The sequence below is a fragment of the Cornus florida genome, unplaced genomic scaffold (genome assembly GCF_030987335.1).
Source record: "Cornus florida cultivar Cherokee Brave unplaced genomic scaffold, ASM3098733v1 CherokeeBrave_3.0.0_Hap2_Chr09, whole genome shotgun sequence".
NCBI lineage: Eukaryota > Viridiplantae > Streptophyta > Magnoliopsida > Cornales > Cornaceae > Cornus > Cornus florida.
Genome location: NW_026775579.1, coordinates 77,721,840 through 77,735,178, shown reverse-complemented (window position 1 = coordinate 77,735,178; position 13,339 = coordinate 77,721,840). Strand labels below are relative to the sequence as shown.

The 13,339-nt window shown below is 36.3% G+C and overlaps 1 protein-coding gene across 1 annotated transcript; it reads left to right on the top strand.

Annotated features, from left to right (window-relative positions):
• The first annotated feature begins 616 nt into the window (after positions 1 to 616).
• Positions 617 to 13,128, top strand: LOC132274490 (PLASTID TRANSCRIPTIONALLY ACTIVE protein 6, chloroplastic). The gene is made up of 6 exons (XM_059775758.1): positions 617 to 1,156; positions 1,450 to 1,518; positions 1,688 to 1,792; positions 3,370 to 3,489; positions 12,301 to 12,390; positions 12,480 to 13,128. Exons 1-6 carry the CDS (start codon positions 665 to 667, stop codon positions 12,594 to 12,596), a joined length of 993 nt encoding a protein of 330 aa, XP_059631741.1. The 5' UTR covers positions 617 to 664; the 3' UTR covers positions 12,597 to 13,128.
• The last annotated feature ends 211 nt before the right edge of the window (positions 13,129 to 13,339 follow it).

The following is a 13,339-nucleotide window of genomic DNA, read 5'->3' as shown; positions in this document are numbered from 1 at the left end:
ATAAAACTAAAAATTGGGTTGAATTTTAAGTAGTAAAGTTTTAAAATGGTAATTAAAAAATATTTAATTTTTAAAAATTTCAAAATTAGGATAAAATTGACATTCACTTAAAATTTCATTTCATTTTAAGTAAAATTTACTATTTTAAGTGCTATTTAAATTTTGAGCAAAATTACAAAAAGATATTATAACTGATTTACATTGATATGTATTTTAATTAATTGATAAATTTCTTGTAACATATATATATATATTTTTTTACCTGGTATATTATTACTATGTGTATTTTTACATTTCGTTTGGATATAATGAGTTAGATTTTAAAAAATAAATCTAAAATAATACATAATGCATAATGTGAAATAATAAAAAATATATATAGTTTATGTTGCCGATCCCTCCTCCATATAGATGACACATGAGTAAAAGGAAAGAAACTATTGTATCACTTCCCTCTGAATTTTGCAATTGGACCCAAAAAAACGAAAAAACATTTGTTGTGTCCACATGGCTTCATTCCAGTGGGACAAATAGCCGATTGTATTTTTTTACAGAATTTCTACCCGCACAGTAGCGAAACCATAATATCCAATCCAAACATTTTCCAAATACTTTCTCTCTCCTCACTCCACAATACCCACTGAAAGCTTCGAACTTCGAAGCCATGATAGCCTCTTCCCTCCTCCTATCTCCACCACTACTCCTCCCTCCAAAGCTCTCCACACTCACCGCAACACCGTCACCACATCTGATTCCCACCCTCACCTTCCCCTCCCTTAGGCCCAAACCCAAGCCCAGCCCATTCTCCGCCCCCAGGCCCGACTTCAGGGTCTGGGCCGACGATGGGGACGCCGACGGCGGAGGCCCGGACGACTATGACATGGACGAAGAGGAAGCCGAGGAGGTTGACAACAAGAAGGACTATGACGTTGAGTATGACCCACTCGCTGCAGCCGCAGCCGCCGTTGGCGGCGGTGACGAAGACATCGAGATGGTCCACAGCAAGAGCTTCGTGTTGACTCAGGGTTGGGAATCGGAGACGATCGTGGATTATCGAATAAACGAGGACGAGTTTCACAAGATTAGCTTGCTCGATTGCGATTTCTTTATCAGGAAGCCCCCTGATCCTGATAACGATGTTTACGATTTCAGGGAAGTGCGTTACTCTCTCTAGACTCGCACGCAATATACATATAGTACTAATTTTAGACATTTGTGTTGCTAAATAGTTTCTACATGTTTGTCAATGTAGAATTTTATAAGATTATAATTCAAACTCTGAAACCCTCACAATGAACACTTTTTGAATATTAGAAAGAATTTGAATGTGAATGCTGATGAAATACAGGGATTGTTTGGTGAAGTCTCACAAAGAACTATTTTTTTAACATTACTAGAAAGAATTTGTATTTAAATGCTGATGAAATAGGGGATTGTTTGGTGGTGTAGATGTATGTTACTCCTCCAGATACGGATATTTACGCCATTCCTAGGGTTCTCGCACCGATGCCTCAGAAGGTACATGCTTCTCCGTCTCTAATCAAAGGGTAGTGTTCATGAACTGTTATTGTTTGATCTTGTTTTAGATGTTTATTGTGCATAGAATTTTGAAAGAAGCTACTTTAATGTACAATTTTTGTGTTTATTGTTTTAATTGATGTTGTTACGCTTTGTGTTAAATTTATAGTACATCCGATGTGCAATGAGTGATTATGGATGCTACAATGTTACGGAACCACCTATTGATGCTCCTAGAGATCCTTTATATAAATCTGAGAGGGAGATCTCAAAGGTATGATTGAACCATCCTATGTTGTATGCCATCCCATTAATGTATTTGATATAAAAATTCTGTTTAATGACTTGGAGGATGGTTGCGGTTTTATATATGTCGTTATCTATGTCTTGAGCTTTGCTACATTTTAAGGCTTAGGGGATTGCGCCAAAACATCTCACAAAAGTATTACAGCTGATCAATTCCATATCATGGTTTCTTTTTTCTGTAACAAAGTTATAGAACTGAGGAGTCAAGGAAGAAATGATTATTTTATTTTTTATTTTTTTGTTGTTGTTGGTCTAAAAGGGATGGAAACTAAAAGTTTACATTGACAAGTGAGCTCGAAGTAGTTTCTTTACAGGGCACCTGAAAAATTGAAGAATGGTTAACAAATATGTATAACACAATGATCTATGTGGTATAATTTGCACTAGAAGACATTGGATCACATTCTTAGTGAAATGACTTCTAAATTTTCCTAGACATCATAGCCAACAACATAGATTATTAATTGGGTAGAAATGGTTGATGTGTTGGCAAGGTGGATTGGACATATTTAATATTATGGGATATGCATGATACGTAGCCTAGGTGCATCTTCAATCAGACATGTTGGGTCGTGCCATAGCCATACCTTCAGGGCCTGTGTCAAACATAGATACTTAACGTAGAAGTGGTCATGTAAAATGGACCTTATCCCACAAAGCTAAATCATTATCTTTCCTTCATAGTTTTAACTTTTTAACACTGTTAAGAGATTGGGTGTTGGGTCCTTCACAGGTGATGTTCAAGTTATGTTTCTTGGAGTTGTGGATATTTATCATATTTGTTCTAGTAAATCCAATAACTATAGGTAAACCCGTGATCCTTGTGCTACTCATCTACAACCAGTCCAGCCTTGATCTAAGTGCCATAACCTGAATAATCCCTTTCCATTTTGCATTTGAGGCTGGCCAGATGAGGTTGAGTTTAAGATGATTAATGGATAATTTTGTTCAAGGAGTTTAAAAATAAATAAAAAAAGCTGTAGTCACATCTCTGCGTCCACTAAGGTAGAGAAATTCACTTTCAATTTGTATTCTTTTTAGTCACTAGACACCATTATCTCAATCTTTCTTAGGTAGTTCAACCCTATTCGGTGTTGTTTCTCCACCACATATTATTTCTCTTCCTTGATAATACTTGTTCTCACCATTTCTGGTCAACTATTACAGTGGATGAACACAAATTTAACTTATGAAACTGAGAGGGGAGAGTGAGACAAAGAGAATCGGCTGGGGACTCTCTTTACCTTAATTTGCACTTGCTGGAGTTAATATTAGACCATTATCTAAGCCCATCTGAACATATAACATTATAGGGATGATTTTTCTAAAAACTATGTTGGTAGCTGGGATCCTACATATCTTTCGGTTGCAGTCCCGTGAGATCGAGTTTCAGATGGTCATTCTGATCTCTCATATTGACATTTTGGTTATAGCTACTTTATCAAGAATTAATGATATAAGATGTTTTAACAAATGTAGATGATAAAGGTTAACATTTACTAATTGAGTTATTGAAGTGTCTAAGTAGTTTGTTATTTGTTGCAGGTTTTCTTGACAAAGCACTACAGGAACCGGAGATTGGGAGATCCAGAGTTCGCGCTAGATTTCGAGGAGATTTATGTTATTGATTCAAGAACGAAGTCAATTACCAGAGCAAAAGTTTTGGTAAAGAATGATTTCGACTGTTAATTTCTTCCATTTTAACCTTTTTGCAGCCCATTGATTAGAGAGAACCAAGTATGCAGTTCCTTTACAATAGCTGCTTTAATTTACAGTGATTATTCGTTACTTGTGTTCTGCACAAAACATTTTACCTCTGTATAGTTTCCTGAACTTTGACCATGAACCTTAATTTTAGCAAGCAGGTAAAACTCTAGTGCCTAATGTGGGACTGAAGGTTGTTTACTCTTAATCCTAAGTACACAGGCATCCATTCCATGTAGGGATGTCAATTTTTACCGCCCCGCCGGAACTCCATTCCGTCCCGCCCCGTTAATAAAGGATATGGAAACACTTTTTATACCGTTGGGGCGGGCATGGATACAAATTTTGTACCCGTCGCGGGTCACGGGGCGGGTAAGGGTTCAGTATACATATCCTAGGAGCCCCGCCCCGTTAAGCATATAACTATATTTTATATATAGATATATATATATATATATATATATAAACTTGGTATTAAATTTGCTTTTGTTTTGGATATGGTGGAAGTTGGAGTTTAGAACTTCTTGTGATTTGGTTGTATTAAACTTTTATTTTTGTTTATTATGTTCTCTGAATTATGTTATGTGCATGTTTTTTTTTTTTTTTTTGTTGGGATATATAATTTCATTTATGTTGTGCCATTCCCAGGCTTTCCACATTCAAATAGCATGAGCTTAAGTTCCAAAAAGTGGGAGAAAAAAATTTGTTAGCTGGGCGGGCACGGGGGCACAGTATTTCCCAACGGGGCGGGACTGAACAGGAAAATCCAACCCGTCGAGGGTCTCGGGGCGGGCATGGACTTGATAAAAAATAAAAGGGGTGGGGCGGGATTTAGGGAAACCCGCTCCAAACCCGCCCCGTTGCCATCCCTAATTCCATGATACATCCTCTTTCTTTCTGACCTTAACGCGGCCAATTTAGTGGAAATACTCGTGGTATTAACTTCCCAAAAGTTCCTTCAAAATGTAGTGAATATTTACTACCTGTGAAAACTAACAATGAAATCCAGAAATCTTGATTTTCTACCGTACCAATTTATTTAGTTCTCTTGCATCTTCGTGAAGACCTGGATTTTTTTTTTTTTTAAATCAGTAAAAATTGTATAAAGAAGCATTCAAAAGGGGAACGCATCTCTTAGAAAATACACAAGGCCTAATAGGGCCTCTAAACTCTCAGAGGGTCCAAAAAATCAACTATCTCCTCCATGATTTTCAATATCTCTCTATAACCCAACAAAAAAAAGTGCTAATAATAGAGAATTTGAACTCCCCCATAGGAGTCTCCTTTCCTTCGAAGGACCTCCTATTTCTTTCAAGCCACAAACGCCACCAGATGCAAAAAAGCGTAACCCTCCAAAAATCACGAACTTGTGCCCCCACTATACAACCTCGCCAAGCCTCAATCAAATTTCTAGGGGATTTGGGCATAACCCACTATACCCCAAACAAACTCAGCAGTAAGGCCCAAGCCACGGTGCAATGCAGAAGAAGGTGATCAACCGTTTCCCCATCTCTTTTACACATGTAACACTGATTGACCGCTACCTGTCTTCTCCTTCTTAAGTTCTCCTGGGTTAAGATCTTCCCTAATGTGATACTTCTGGATTTCCGAATGCGGGTTGGCCAGGCCCACGCCTGAATACCCGGAGATATAAAAAACAAACTGGTAATAAACGAACACAGAATACAAAAAGATAAATAAGAATAAATAAGATGCTAAAAAAAAAAAAAAAAAACTAAATTGATAATCCAATATTTAAAATCCTCATAATATATTTCCATTAAATAATAAATCTCCTGATACATCCAATCCTCCAAAATACAACTCGGGAATCCATACTGTGTGGACCCATAGAAAATCCCAAACTGATAATCAACAGTAACAATTGATTACATCTAAATACTGAAATATAAAGTAACATCTTATGTAGAAGATCCGAAAGAATGATAATGACTGGTCTCTGCTCTGTACGATCAAAATCTAAATAGACCTGAAAAATAAATAATGGGTCAGGCCCACAAACAAGTTCTTTCTACTACATCTAACAGAGATCTAAGGAACGAATACATCCTAGTCAACTCATGTAATAGCTAAGTAGTCCGTATATATATAGATACACACTAGAGGAACCTCACTAGACTATAGGGTTGTCTCAACCTGAATAGTATGCAATATGCAAAAACGCACATATAGTGGGCATAAATACCTAGACTTATCAGGGTATACAACTACACTATATCTTGCTACACATCCCTGACAATATACGCACCATAATCATGATCCATGATCCTGAGACGCAAGCTCATATCATGTCATATAACTATATATATATAATCCGTCCTATCCAAACATAAAATAAATCTGGTATGTCATCTAACTGATTCAATTGACCTGACATGAATATAAGTAGGACTTAACATTTTAGTTAAACTATTTCTTTATACATGAATAGGTAGGATTTAACGTTTTTAGTTAATCCGTTCTTAATATGCCACCATCCCATACTGGTGCATATAATGCATACAATCCACAAATGATGCTACAGTTATAATATCACATCAAATAAATCCATACATAGCATGATATAAATCATACAAATATTCCTTTCATTTAATTGAGCAAAATGTAACAATTCTAAGTAGCATGCATTTAATTTACGTCATAAGAAATTAACATGCATCTCAATTGAATTGTACACCTCCACATTCTAACTAAATTAATTTAAATCTAAACAATTGATTAAAACAATTTAATCCAACCATATTTAATTAATATATTATCAATAAGCGTAGCTTATTAACTACCTCCATGATCACATCCCATATAAACATTAGTCTCATCCACAATATTATTTTAGAGATAAATTAAATACCACAGCCAAAGACCATTTTTATAGATCACAAGGACATCCGTTCATATAATTAAATCATAATTAATAATATGAATTTAATTAAATGCATATAACATTCTCCCAAAAATGATTTACAATTTAATAATTTATAAAATCATTTATTAATCCAATTACTTGTATTAAAATAAATACCACGTTACTACCAATTTAAACATTATCTTTATTTTTCACTAAAGTGATAAAACCAACCAACCACCAACTAGTGTCCAAAAGTGGTTATATTAATTAACCACATATCATGTTACACATTATATTATATTGATATTCATGTTATTATCCTATTGGTCCACTAACTAGTATCCAAAAGTGGTTATATTAATTAACCACGTTACACGTTATATTATTCTATTGGTTATAATAGTTTTAGGATAAAATATGTATCAATAAATTAATATAATGTACGATATATTTTATTACCAATACGTAGCAATAAACGTTATCCAAATACCCAATCACTAATTAACAAAAATACCACTTACAATGTTAAAACAAACCAAAAACAGACAATAGAATACGCTGCCTTAACAAGGAATTTCGGTCGACCGATTCCCTAATTCGATCGACCGAAACAACTATATCGGTCGACCGATACACCTTCATCGGTCGGCCGAAGCACTCACATCGGTCGACCAAAACACCTACATCGGTCGACCGAAACAGGTCGTCTTCTTCCTCGCGACGGCTGTTCCAGACCTGTAATTCCACTGTTCGGGTCCTAAATTGTTGTATTGAATTCTAATATGATTATCTGTGTTATTTAATACAAAAATACACAGGCCCAACAATTAAAACAAAGAATCACGCATTAATTTACAGAATCACATACAATCAAGAACCCACAATAAATACATAATTAGTTCATGTTTTAATCCGATTAAAGCATGCAAACAGATTAATTAATCTTGTATAATCACTCTAAAGTAGTCCTAGACATGCATTGAACCCCAGATCAAAGAAGAGGAGTAGAACAAAGAACTTGCTTTTAAGGGTTTTGAATTAAAAACCCATCTCCTTTCTTCTCCGGCCAATTCCTGAACGCGGTGACCTTGGATGCCGTCGTCCTCCACCCTGCTGTTTTGGTGCGTCACCCACAGCAACCCTCCTTCTTCTTCTTCTTCTTCTTCTCACCACCTCACGTTTTCTCCCTCTCTATAACTCTCTCAACTCTCGGCTTCTCTCTGCCCTCTCTATATACTTCCCGTAAAATAGCCTTCCCCAAACTACTACAATATAGATATATATAAGCTATCATAAACTAACCCTACACAAATCCTAATTGTATAAGAAAAAGAAAAGAAAATAAAATAACTTAAAATAATAATAATACTAACTATATATATCATCTGATACGTAATATATTTATATATACACACATAAAATATATATATATATATAACTCCTCCATGATATATAATTACTAAATATAATAATAATAATATTATATATATACCATATATATATATATATTGATTTATATATATACATATCTACAAAAACTACCATGTATTATTAATAATAATAAATACTAATAATACATACCATGCTAATCCACGTATATACATATATATATATATATGCCCATTACTATATATATGTATATCTATATAACTACTTCATACATTATTATTAATAATAATAACTATTATTATACTAATAATAATATCCATATATATATATAAAACCAATGCCCATGGGTCATAATCCTATCCATTTAGGCTCCTATCCATTTAGGCTCCTATCCAAGTAGTCCATGTGATCTATTTGGTTGGTCCATTACTACTATCCAAAACCATTCCTTTTAAATTAAAATAAAATAAAATAAAGTAAATAATTTAAATACAAATAAACATATAGCATGTAAACAAAGAATTACACATCATCACTTAATTCTACAATTAATTACAAATAATTAAACGCATCATCTAAACAAATAAATTCAAATAAATCATTTAAGCACACAAATTACATATAAACAATTAATTCAATTAAACACATAAACAAATAGCCACATAATCAATTAAATAATTAAAAATGCAATTAAAACAATTAAATAAATACCGAGACTATCCTTTTAAAATTAAGAGTATTACACCTAACACCGAAGTCCATGCAAAAAAAGCCATTTTGAGAGGGGCCTTGGATCTCCAAATAGCCTTCCATGGGAAAGACTCCCCATGGGCTTCCATAATGCACCTGTAGAAAGACCGAACACTAAAACAACCCTGGGAAGAAGGAACCCACACCCATGAGTCAGAAACATTGCCCGTAAAATCCTGTCTGTGTGCCATTTCCAAAAGACCAATGGCATCTTTGATCTCCCAATCCTGAAAATGCCTCAAGAAACGTATGTCCCAAACAGTTCTCCTACTATCAAGACAATAGCAGTCAGTCACAAAAACGTGTCTATCCATAGCAATCCTTACAAGCCTGGGAAAAGTGATGGCAAGAGAGTGATCGCAACACCAAATATCCTCCTAAGAGCAGATCCTCCTCCCATCCCCCACTCAAAATCTAATGTGTTTTGAGAATTCATCACACTCATTGCGGATGGACTTCCGACCCCCAACACCATAAGGGATACTCACCTCCCTAGAACACCAACCACCTCTCTCCTCCTCAAATCTGCTCGCAACCATCCTTCTCCATAGTCTATGCCTCTCCACCCCAAATCTCCACAACCACTTGTTAAAAGGTACCAGTATTCTATTACCCAGACCTCCCAAAAGAATTGGACTGCAAACCTAATCCCATCGAACCAGATGAAACTTGAACTCATCCCCCATCCCACCCCAAAGGAAATTACGTTGCAGCCTCTCAATCCTCTCAACCACAGAAAAAGGAATCTGAAAAAGAGAGAGAAAATAGGTTAGAAGACTTGACAAAGTGCTCTTCATCAAAGTGACTCTCTTACCTTTTGAAAGATACTGCATTTTCCACCCAGCCAACTTCCACTCAAACCTTTCCACAACAAGGTCCCAACATCCCACTCGCCTCGACGGTGCCCCAAGTGGCAACCCCAAATAAGAAATAGGAAAAGAGTCGATGTTACAACCCAAAATGTCAGCTAGAGTGGAGATCTCCGGAACCTCCCCAACGGGAACCAAGATACTCTTACCCACGTTCACCCTTAAGCCAGAAACGACTTGAAACCAGGTAAATAAACAACTCAAGTACCTCATCTGAGACTCATCCGCATCACAAAAAACCAAAGTGTCACCTGCAAACATCAAATAAGATATCTTTAACTGACTAGAAACGTCTCTACCCATCCGAAAACCTCGCAAAAAGCCCAAATCCACAACCCTCCTCATCAATCTACTGAGGGCTTCCATCACAACGAGGAATAAAAAGGGTGAAAGCGGATCACCTTGTCTCAAGCCCCTCGAACTACTAAAGAATCCTGTCGGAGAGCCGTTCACAAGGACCGAGAAAGCGAACATTAGAGATAAAAACTTGATCCATCTCTCACCAAATCCATCCTCTCCAATAAATAGAGAAGGAAGCTCCAACTAACACCTGGGATCCCACTGTAAAGGCTAAAATCCACACACTCACCAGCAATTAGAACGGAATCTAAATTTTGACGGCCTCCAACAAAAGCATTCTGAAAATCCGAAATGACCCTATCCAAAACATCCCTCAACCTCAATGCAAGGACCCGTAAATTTGTTAATGCATCCCACCAAACTATGACTCTCTGTGAACTTCTTATAGAAAGAGGCAACACCCTCCTCCTCATAGACCTCTTCTTCCTTGCAAGACATCTCTCCTTCCGCACGAGTCCTCCCAATATGGTTACCTCTACGATGAGCATTTGCAAGCCTATGGAAGAAGTTTGTGTTTCTATCCGCCTCCTTAAGCCACAAGGCTCTAGATTTCTGCCTCCAAGAAATCTCATCCAAGGTGACAATCTCTGCATTCTCTGCCTTGCACTCCACCCTCCTATTCCTCAAAGCCTCCTCAAGGTCACCCATCCCCTCCTTCCGATCGATCTCTGCAATCTCAGAAAAGGCACGATTCTTCCTCCTTAAGCCACAAGGCTCTAGATTTCTTGTTTATACTGCATTTAAGTGAGTGGCCATCTATTATTTAAAGCAGTGACTTTATAGTGTATAAACTTAAAGGACTAGGTTATTGAGTGCGAGGGGTTCTTGCAACTGTCACTTATCAAAGAAAAAAAAGAATAAAGGGTATTGACACTGTCGTTTTATTAAGATGACCAATACATGATACCTTTCTGAACGTTTGACATTGGAGAGCTTACTTGTTATTTTTCCGTCCTCGGTGATGTTGGTTTTCAGTATATATAATATTGAGTTAACAAATGTGGTGGGTTTTTTTTTTATTATGGCACAGGAGGCGGCACAGTTTCATCACTTGCAAAATGGACAAAGTAGAAAGCCCTTGAAAAGAAAATCGCAATTAAACTGATATCCTCCATAAACTCCACAAACAACTAAAGACGATTAATAGAGAAATATAAATAAAAAATTTAAGAAGTGGATGCTTAAACTCATGCACCACACACCTTTAACAAAGTCTCAGACAAAATTCCAACCATACTAGAGAGAATAAACTGAGGAGAGTACTACAAAATAACAACTATCCCTGTTAACAGTACACCATAATGATTGGCTGGCTTCTGAGCCTACTTACGCAACACTAATTTTGGAGGACTGCAACAAAATTGTCAGTTCTATGGATCTTGTGAATAATAATTGCCCCAGCTCCACTTCCACTCCTACCAACACCAACACCACACACATTTGGGAAAAAGAAAAGAATAGAGGACACTTTAGAAGAACTTAAGGATGTCAAGCATCCATGCTTGGTATTATTTCTGTTCTCTGACCTCGCATTTGTAAGGACTTTTGAATGCTTTCAACATACTGCAACCTATGTTCTACATTTGATCCCCCATTTAAAACCCTCCTCCCCCACTTTCTTTGTAGAATCCCTTTCTATTTGCTCGGCGCCTTAGCTCAGGTGATTGAGGGATGGAGTACGGTTGGGTAGGTCTTAGGTTCAAATCTTACCTAGCACACACACACACACACAAGTAAAAAAATATATAAAAAAAAATAAAAATAAAAGTAAAAACAGAAAATCCATCCCCTAAAGAGTCAAATCTTCAAAATCATTTGTCCAAAAGAGCTTCATTAAAGAGACAGAGATTAGAGATGAGATACTGTCATTTAGCATGAATCAACATCTCATCCCATCTCGACTAATCATGCATAATATTTAATTTTCCTCCCTCAAACCTCCCAATGAGAAATCCCTTTGAATCTTCTTGAGCCACTTAGCCAGGAATAGTAAAGTTGGGGATGAAGTATATCAAGAAAATGGAAAGTGGACTTTATTTCAAGCCTGTTCCTTCATCTATTTGAGGAAGGGAAATGTCAGCTTCCTCCCCTTGATGGATTTGCTTCTTTTATCCCATCTACCTCATTGAAATCCGTCAAGAACTGACTGCGTTTTTAGTCACTTCCACATATTCCAGTCATTCCTATAATTGTTTATGTTGAAACTTCCATCACAATTTTCACAAATTGGCCTACTTAAATCATGTTAAAATGAAGTGACAATGAAGTAGAGACTTGGCAGAGCAACCTTTTGACCAAATCATTGAACATTGTTCATGATGTGGTGATGACTTTCTGATTGTATGAGGAACCTCTGTTATTATTGTAATCTATCAAAGTGTTCTTGTAAAATAATTGTTTTAAAAATAAATTAAAAAAATGTTCTATTTATTTGGTTTATTATGATTTATTAATTATTTGGATGTATGTCTTGCTAGAGTTGCTAAGCATTTTCTTGTGTTCCTGTTTTTCCGTTTCATATTTTTCTTTAAATAGGTCACAGTTCCAGGAGGAAGAAACAGAGATAGAAAGGACGAGTTGCTTGTTATACGCGATAATGGGAACTCCTTCAAGATAATTAATTCGGTGACTATTTCTAACCCAAAACACTTGTTCCATTTCTTATTCCCACTATGCATTCGGCTGATACACTACTATTTTCTTTACCATCTCAGAGTGAAAGAGAAGATCCAACCACCGTCATTGAGAGGGAAGAGTGGAATAAAACTAGAGAAGATATGGAGAAACATCTGAGAAAGCTACGGGACTTCAGCGTTTCAAATTGGTTCTAGTCAACTGATACTTTGGTTTGGAATCTCAGATCCTGCTGTGTGAAGAACCAAGTGCTTGAAGATTAAGATTTTTCGGCACATGGGCAAAATCTATGAGCTTTTTGGTTGCCAATGATGAGCGCATATTATCCTTTGAAAGGAAAGGATTTTCTGCTGATGCTGAATGCTGCACGAAACATTTTGGTTTCGTCAACTTCTGGGCATTTTCCCCCCTGCTCCTATTTTGCAAGTATGTGAAAGTCAATACCTTGACCATGAATTGTAAAACAAAGCAGCATAAAACTTCAGATCCTTCAAGAGCAGTAAGTGCCACTGTTTATTTTCAGAGTCTAGGTTGTATCTATTTTAATTTGTTGGCAAAGGCATCGACTTAAATGAACTGTGCAACATTTGGAATATTTGTGAAGGCAATTAGTTCATTCTGAATTCTGATGTAGTGGGTAACCATGCTTGATAATATGCTTTGCCAGATTATTGATTTTGTTTAGATAGTCTTTATATATTAAGCCTAAATCCTTCTCCTTTTGCATTCCATATGGTATTTTGGCTACAACATTTTGATTATCTTTTAACACTCAGTTTCTTCGCACCAGATCCAGATCAAACCTAAAATTTGATTAAACCTGAACGGCGTAAATTGATACTTTGGTGGAAGTTCATTCCCTTAAATTTTGTGGCGTTTTCTGGATCTAAACAAAGTTATCACTGAGTTGAAGAGACTTTGGTGCTCAAAGGAAGATCAC

Coding starts and splice junctions, on each gene's coding strand:
- LOC132274490 (XM_059775758.1), top strand. CDS start 665: ATGATAGCCTCTTCCCTCCTCCTATCTCCACCACTACTCCTCCCTCCA. Junction 1,519..1,687: donor TCGCACCGATGCCTCAGAAG/GTACATGCTTCT, acceptor TTAAATTTATAG/TACATCCGATGTGCAATGAG. Junction 3,490..12,300: donor TTACCAGAGCAAAAGTTTTG/GTAAAGAATGAT, acceptor TTCTTTAAATAG/GTCACAGTTCCAGGAGGAAG.